Source organism: Triticum urartu, chromosome 5 (assembly GCF_003073215.2).
Source record: "Triticum urartu cultivar G1812 chromosome 5, Tu2.1, whole genome shotgun sequence".
In the NCBI taxonomy this organism is placed as follows: Eukaryota; Viridiplantae; Streptophyta; class Magnoliopsida; order Poales; family Poaceae; genus Triticum; species Triticum urartu.
Window position 1 is genome coordinate 440,961,685 of NC_053026.1, and position 7,522 is coordinate 440,969,206.

The 7,522-nt window shown below is 42.9% G+C and overlaps 1 protein-coding gene across 2 annotated transcripts; it reads left to right on the forward strand.

Moving 5' to 3' along the window:
- The first annotated feature begins 366 nt into the window (after positions 1–366).
- On the forward strand, positions 367–6,503 carry LOC125509628 (protein SCAI homolog). Of its 2 annotated transcripts, XM_048674643.1 has the most exons (9): positions 371–1,061; positions 1,865–2,071; positions 2,181–2,420; positions 3,453–3,519; positions 3,605–3,748; positions 3,939–4,030; positions 4,910–5,080; positions 5,159–5,295; positions 5,930–6,503. In XM_048674643.1, the coding sequence occupies exons 1-9, from the start codon at positions 525–527 to the stop codon at positions 6,114–6,116; spliced, it is 1,782 nt and encodes a 593-aa protein (XP_048530600.1). In that variant the 5' UTR covers positions 371–524; the 3' UTR covers positions 6,117–6,503. The 2 variants fall into 2 exon arrangements, with proteins under 2 accessions (XP_048530602.1, XP_048530600.1); XM_048674645.1 differs by lacking the exons at positions 5,159–5,295; positions 5,930–6,503 and having other exon boundaries at positions 367–1,061; positions 3,939–4,034.
- The last annotated feature ends 1,019 nt before the right edge of the window (positions 6,504–7,522 follow it).

Sequence of the window (7,522 nt, forward strand, 5' to 3'; positions counted from 1 at the left end):
ATGTCTGACAGAACGAGTCGGAGGTCAATTCTCCGTGCGTTTTGGGTCCAACAAATCCGCTGCATTTTCTGCCTGTCAGTGCGTATCCTTTTCGCTTTCACCCCGGTCAACCGCCGGGACTTTTCCCAGCGGTGACATGGATTCCACAGACCGCCCACACTGGCTTGTATACTGTGGAGTGACAGAAGGTGGGCGATTAATAAACAAAAGCTCAGATGATTGACCCATGAGAGCCCAATTAGCGACCCAGGTGACAGCGTTTCCGCGCGGTAACAACCAACAACAGCTCACCCCCGTGTGCTACTCGTCCACTGTTTTTTACCGCTTCTCGAACGAACTGTCCCTTTTATCACTCTCTTTTCTCTCTCTCCCCCCACCGTCGCCATCTCACCGCGTCCTCCGCCCGTTCGCCGCCCGAATCCAAGGGACAGCGGGGAGGGAGGGAGGGAGGGACAGACAGGCAGGCAGGCAGGGAGGGGGCGAGCCCTCGCCTCCCCGGCCCCGCCCCGCCCCGCCCGCCGGCCATGGCCGACGGCGAGCCCTCCGGCGCGTACAGGGAGTTCAAGGCGCTGGTGGAGGCGGCGGACCGCAAGTTCGCGCGCGCGCGCGACCTGCCGCTCTACGGCGGCGGGGACCACCACAGCCGCAAGGCCTTCAAGGCCTACACGCGGCTCTGGCGCCTGCAGCAGGACCGCCGCCGGGACCTCGTCGCCGCGGGCCTCCGCCGCTGGGAGATCGGCGAGGTCGCCTCGCGGATCGGCCAGCTCTACTACGCGCGCTACCTCCGCACCGCCGAGCCGCGCTCGCTCGTCGGCGCATACGTCTTCTACGAGGCCATCTACAGCCGCGGCTACTTCGCCGCCCCCGCCCCCGCCAACGCCAGCGCCTCCGCGGCCGCGGGGGGCGGCGCCAAGCACCAGGGCCTCCTGATCCGCTACAAGGAGCTGCGCTTCATCGCCCGCTTCCTCGTCGTCGCCATGCTCATGCGCCGGGCCGAGGCGGTGGACCACCTCGTCGCCCGCCTCCGCTCGCTCGTACAGGAATCCAAGTCGGCCTACCCCGTAAGAAGCTTTTCTCCTGCGTGTGCTTTGGATTTGGGGTGCCTGAGTTAAATGACGCGTTTAGGTCTTCTTTTTTGGGGGTTATTACTTTGGGAAGCAGGACATGGCTGCCCTCTTCATTATTGAACGAATGTAGTACTGTGTTTCTTCTTCTTAACAACTTGGTGTTCATCACCTGTTTGCCAGAAGTTTTTGCTATCCAATCGAGTGTTTATTTTCGTGCAATTCAGTTTGAGTTACTGCGTCAATCCCCTTTGGCTGTGTGTCACTTATCCTGCTCCTCTCGTTTTTTGTTGCTTCACGCCCCTCTGCTGTTTAGTTGCAGAAGAGCTTAAGCATCCCTCTGTATTCATGTACAGTAGATTTGAGTATTATGGAGGGTTACTGATCATGGAAAGAGAGGGTTCGAGCGGATTCTTCTTTTCATGTTGCTTGGTGTTTGAGTCTGTGGTGATCTGAGTTTGTCAAGTAATAATGTGCCCTTACCCTTAGGATTTGTAATTTTTGGATTGTGTGCGGATGAGATGATGGTTCAATTGTGCAACCATCTCAATTTAAGACAGCAATGATATTAGGGGTACATAGTAGTACCAGCAACACATCAATGAATCTATGCATAAAGAGCGAGTAATGAATATTTTATTGCTTTGCTACATGAAAGCTTTGGATTCTGCAACTTATCGTGGTGTACTTGTTTTGTGTGTTTCACCCACTTATTTCTTTATTCATTTCAGTACACTAGGACATTTTAAGGCTGTTTTGCTTACAATTTTATTCTTCCTTACAACGTGACCTCTTCTTAGAAAACCAACTTCAAGGAATGGAAACAAGTGCTTCAAGAGCTTGACAGATTCTTGAAAGCTGACGGAGCATACAAAGGATCTAGATCACTTAGATATGATAACTTGTTTGATTCTTATGCATCAAACCTTGCATCAATAGCAAGATTCCATTCGAAAAGAGTACTGAAACTGAAGGAAGCTGTATTAACAAGTTACCACCGAAACGAGGTTACTCATATTACCCCTTCATAAACAAATTTTCTATTCCTCTAGTTATCACCTTTTTTGATACTATGCTGATCAGCTCCCTCGCATGATGCCGTTGTATGTACCACAGGTCAAGTTCACAGAGCTAACTTTGGACACTTTCAGAATGCTACAGTCTTTAGAATGGGAGCCCACAGGGTCTTATCAGATAGCTGTTAAAGAACTTACAGAAAATGGCACTATGAGTGATCAGAGTGGACCCTCTGGTCTGATCGATATTCACCTTTCTACAGAGATCTCTGATGGAAATCTTCCTTCAAATCCCCAAAGAGCAATCATATATCACCCTACAGTATCTCATCTTATAGCGGTAAGCCCCTTCTCAAAATTGCTTTGTTCCCCTTTAAAGTTGAAGTTTTGCATAATCGCATATGATATTCGTGGGAAATTCCTGTGATGAAAACAGCTTTAAACAGTGCTGCATGCTGACCGTTTGACAGACTTGACGCTGATAATATGGTCAATGTTTGTGATTTGGTTAGTGAAATAACACTGTGTAGACTTGTTTCTATTGTCCATAAATATCATGCATCAGTGGGTGACTCAACCATAGAAACGATATTGTATCATGTTATTTATATGAAATAAAATAAAGTTAAGATAAATTCTATTAAACTGAGGATAAGTTAGGTAGAATCCTTTAGAAATAGTTAGTAGAATCAGAGGATTTCCTGCATTCTTGCTACAAAATGATTGGCAGGCCAGCCTTTGCTCCTCGCAATGAGCTTGATGTGGTCATACTTTCTTAGGCTGCCTTTGCACATTTTCAACGCTGGGATACATGCATTTTGTGGTATGCTCACTAATCACTATGTTGTGTTACTGGCCGAGTAGTCATTAGAAGATATATTATAAAAGAATTCTGAGTTTAAGGTTTCACCGCATATGCCAGTGTGCATATGAGTGTATACCTTTTCTCCCTTTTACAGGAGTAGGATGAAAGTTGAATTGAATATCTGAGTTTTGAGTACATGTATTTGAAAAAGGCATGTTTACTGCCAATAATTGCCCCATAGCACGCTTACCAATAATATTGTCTTGAGAACACATCTCCTTGTAAATAGGCATAGTGATGTTATGGTTGTTAGCAGAACTGAACATCAAATTTTAAGCACAGTCACTGCGAAATTGGCAAATTGCACATGGGGATGTTCAGACCTTATTACAAATTGGTAATAATAACTTAATAATTCATGTGAGTAATATGTTACTAGATCTTGAGAGACCCCTTGAGTCACATGGACAGATGCAACTTATAGTGTCAATACACATTGTTCTCTTTTCTCTATTTCTGCCACCAGATTCCTTGGTGTTAAATCCAGTTCATGAATGGTAATTGCAGGTTCTTGCCACAATCTGTGAGGAGCTTTCTCAAGATAGCATTTTGCTAATTTATATATCAGCATCAGGTTCCTTTTGTATTTGGCATTCAATTTATGTTGCACTATTGTTTTGATTAGGTTTCCCTTCTAACTTCGAACATTATCCTTACAGGCCTTGCTGATCAGAATGCATATCATAAGTATGCATCTAGCTCTTCATCACGCTTGAGGCCTGCTTCTGCTTTCTCAATCAATAAGCCAAATTCACATACCGGTTCAGATGATCATGTATGGCTTGGTCCTCGTGGAAATGGTGGTATGCTCCGCTTTCTCATATAACTGATGGAACTATATGCCTATGTCGCATTACAATGTTAGTTATCAATTAAGTCCACTATATATGGTTTGTTAGTTTGGTGGGCGACTAGGTTGTGAAATAATATCTTATTTTTATGATGATGGATAGCCTGCGTTTTCTCACATCGGTCGGACTATCATTTTTTCAGGTCCAAACAATCTTTATCCAGAAGATCTGATACCATTTACAAGATACCCACTTTTCCTTGTAATTGACAGTGAAAATAGCCATGCATTCAAGGCAGGTTTGTCAGAACTTATTCTTGACTTGGTAGAAAAATTGTTACCATGATGCGTGAGCTTTTAGTTGTTTCTTAGCTACCAGATTATATGTATGCATTTTTTTTTCTTTTTAGTTCACATTATCACGGATTGTATTTATGGAATCTGAATGGCCAGACATTCTCATTTGCTTCTTAAGTGGAAGCATCTCTATAGTTGGTAGTATTGTCCAGTGGGGTTCACAGATTCAATGTCTCCTTGATCTTTAAACCTATAAACAAATATTAAGCTGGTTATGAGCCTGTTAATTAGTCATCACTGATGATAATGGATCATGTATAACATATTGTGAGAACCGAGAAGGTTGGGCTCTAGGTGTAGTGAACTCACTTCTATAGTATTATAGCAATACCTGCTTTCGTACAGAAAACATCCAAACTTGCCCTTGTTAGGCCTTGTACAATGCAAGGTGCTTGGAGAAATAAACCAGGCTTTCCTTAAGCACTGGTGCTTATTTGTACAGGGCAGACGCTTAATTAGGCATCTCTCATGTAGAAATAGGCACTAGTGCTTCAGAAAAACCCGGTTTATTTTTCTAAGCATCTCCCTAAGCACCTAGCATTGTACAAGGCCTTAGTAGCCTGTAAAGCCATAATGTTGATTCCTTATCTTTTTTTGCTAGTTGCTTTCCTTGCACATAGTTATATTGCATTTGATTGGTAAAATTCCCGGAATAGGTTTTCTCTATAACAACTCAGTTATATCATGAAGTCGTATTACAGTGTATGAGGAATTCTTGTCGTAATTTGTTGAAGTGGTTCTTTGTCCATTCATTTTGTAGTAATAATGTAGAAAGAAAATTCTTGAACGAATTATCATTTGCTTGTATAATCAACAGGCCATACATAATGCAGAGAAGGGAGAGCCAGCTGCCTTACTTCTTTCTCCTAGGATTGCATCGGCCATGCCTGGTATAGAATCAGGCAATGGAGGCCAATTTACATACTTCCTGACTGCTCCGATGCAAGCCTTCTGCCAATTAGCTGGAATAACTTCCGACATTGACAGCGTATGTTCTTCTATTTTTGACTTGAGTATTCCTGAGATATTTGTTTTGACGGTCTGATTTCTTTGGGCTTGTTTTCAGGATACATATGCTAATGCAGAGAATATACTTTTCTCTGCTTTGGAACAGTATGAAGAAATCCTCAGCACATCTGTTGGATTGAACATTGTCTGGGGTCAAATTTTACCTGATCCATTTCTCAGGCGCCTGATTCTCAGGTACATTAATCCATACCTTCCATCCCTGAGTCTTTGGCAGTTCTATGTTAGTTTGGCAGTATAACATGTAAAAGTATGTTGAAGCATGAACCGGCTATCCATATTATTTGCATGCACCCTCTTTTCACAGGAAAAAGGAACAAGTTTGCATTTAAAATTCATCACGCTACCACTATTTTTGGTATTAAAGAGTAAATTTGCGCTGACTGCACCAAAAGTATGAAATCAGTAATTTAACATGATCTGATATAGTGGCTTATCCATTTGTAGTCCTTCCTTTAAATCACATCAGTTGTATTCACACTACTCTCTGCGCATCTCAGCATGCAAGTTATTTGGGCTTCAAAAATGCAGTCCTGATAGTCTAGGGAACACTAGACTATCAGCACTGCATTTTGTTTAGGTTTGTGTAGGGACTAGAGAACAGTTGCCGCATAGGTACTTGGTACCAGCAAGTTCAATCCTGACAATATGGTTGGCTTGCTAGATCTTTGTCGCATATCTTATGTTTATTTATTTTTTGTTTCTCAAACAAAGATTCTATTGTATCTTGAAGAACATATATTTGTCCCGCACACCAGACACTGCTGGTTCGATATGCGAAGTGTTAATATTCTTCGTTATATGTTGTCAGGTTTATTTTCTGTCGAGCAGTGTTATTCTATTTCCATCCTGAGGAGAATGGCGAACATCTACCAACCTGCTTACCCAGTCTTCCTGAGTCGGTCTCTCCAAACGCCAAAGCCATCAAGACTCCCGTCCTTCTGCTCGCAGAAAACCTTGTTGTCAGCAATCGGTTTCATTTCGGCAACAGGACATGATGATCAAGTGCAATAACACAGGCTTTCTGTAGATACCTCCTTGGTAAATATGGTCCAGCTATTTGTTGATTGTTTAGCGTTTATACAGCCAGCGAAGGATGAGTCTGTGTCAGCGAGCTATAGCCGTCTGCAGCCTGGTTGAGGTGAACGATGATAATAGGATGGTTTTGTGTGCTGCTTCATCTCCGTTGCGCATCTGTAAAAGTTTGTTTAGGGGTTTGCCTTGCTTTGCTTTGCTCTAGGTAGTGTAGGGTTTCTCCTTCCTTCTCTTTTGACTTGTGTCAGGAGAGGGCAGTTTGTAAGCTGGAAGAGGCATTTTTTTAGTGCTCTAGAAGGCAGATTATTTTTTTAGGCTTAGATTAATATGTTGAAAGTATTTTAGCTCCATGTTTTGCATTGTTTTCCAGTTGCCTTGTGCTCCTAACGTTCGCAGTTGGTGTTTGCCTTCCTTGAGGGGTTCCGCGTACCTGTCAAGTTTGTCTGTTTTGTCTTTTTACTGGGTAACATTGGAGCATGTGAATTTTGAAACTCTTGTAAACAGATGCTCCCGATTTCTCGTGAAATTCCTGCATCTTAACAGGTGCTGCTGCATAACAAGTGCCACATCTCTTGTTTAACTGTCTTGTCTGATTTTTTTGAGTGGCAACTGCCTTGTCTGATTATGACACCGAGCCTCTGTCTGGCCGTTAGTGGACTGTGCGAGAGGCGCTGGGTTGGGCTGGACTGAGATCCAGTGACTTCACTTGGTGAAGGCACGCTGCAACTTTAGGCCTCTTTTGGTTCATAGGATAGGATTATCATAGGAATAGAAATCTTGTAGGAAATGAGATGACATGTATCTCAAATCCTATGAGTAGGAATAGGAAACAAGATGTCATTTGGTTGACACCAAAGGAATTTTTTCATTGAGTCTAGGCTCTTTTTTATTTTCCTATGAAATGTGGAGGATAAGAACCAATCATATGCAGGAATAGGAATCCATTCCTATGGCTCTAAAGGAAAAAATCCTATAAGAATCCTATCCTCTAGAATTCCTATGAAATTTCTCTAAACCAAAGGAGGCCTTAGCCATCTAATCTTCAATGATACGGTCTTGGTCCTTATACCTAAGGTAACGAATCCTACTCTTCTGTCACAATATAGGCCTATCAGTCTTTGCAATGTCCTGTACAAAATTGCCTCAAAGGTGATTGCAAACAGACTAAAAGTCATTCTCCTAGATATTATCTCTGAGGAGCAATCAGCCTTTGTGCCTGGCAGACTGATCACAGATAACATAATATGTGCATATGAGTGTTTGCATTTTATGAAGAGAAACATATCCAAAACTAATATTTCTGTGCTTTGAAGTTGGACATGATGAAAGCCTATGACAGAGTAGAGTGGGATTATCTACAAGCAATTAT

Excerpts from the sequence above, each read along its gene's own strand:
- LOC125509628 (XM_048674643.1), top strand. The coding sequence starts at position 525 with ATGGCCGACGGCGAGCCCTCCGGCGCGTACAGGGAGTTCAAGGCGCTG. Across the intron at positions 5,081-5,158 it reads TAACTTCCGACATTGACAGC|GATACATATGCTAATGCAGA; the intron begins GTATGTTCTTCT and ends GCTTGTTTTCAG. Across the intron at positions 5,296-5,929 it reads CTCAGGCGCCTGATTCTCAG|GTTTATTTTCTGTCGAGCAG; the intron begins GTACATTAATCC and ends ATATGTTGTCAG.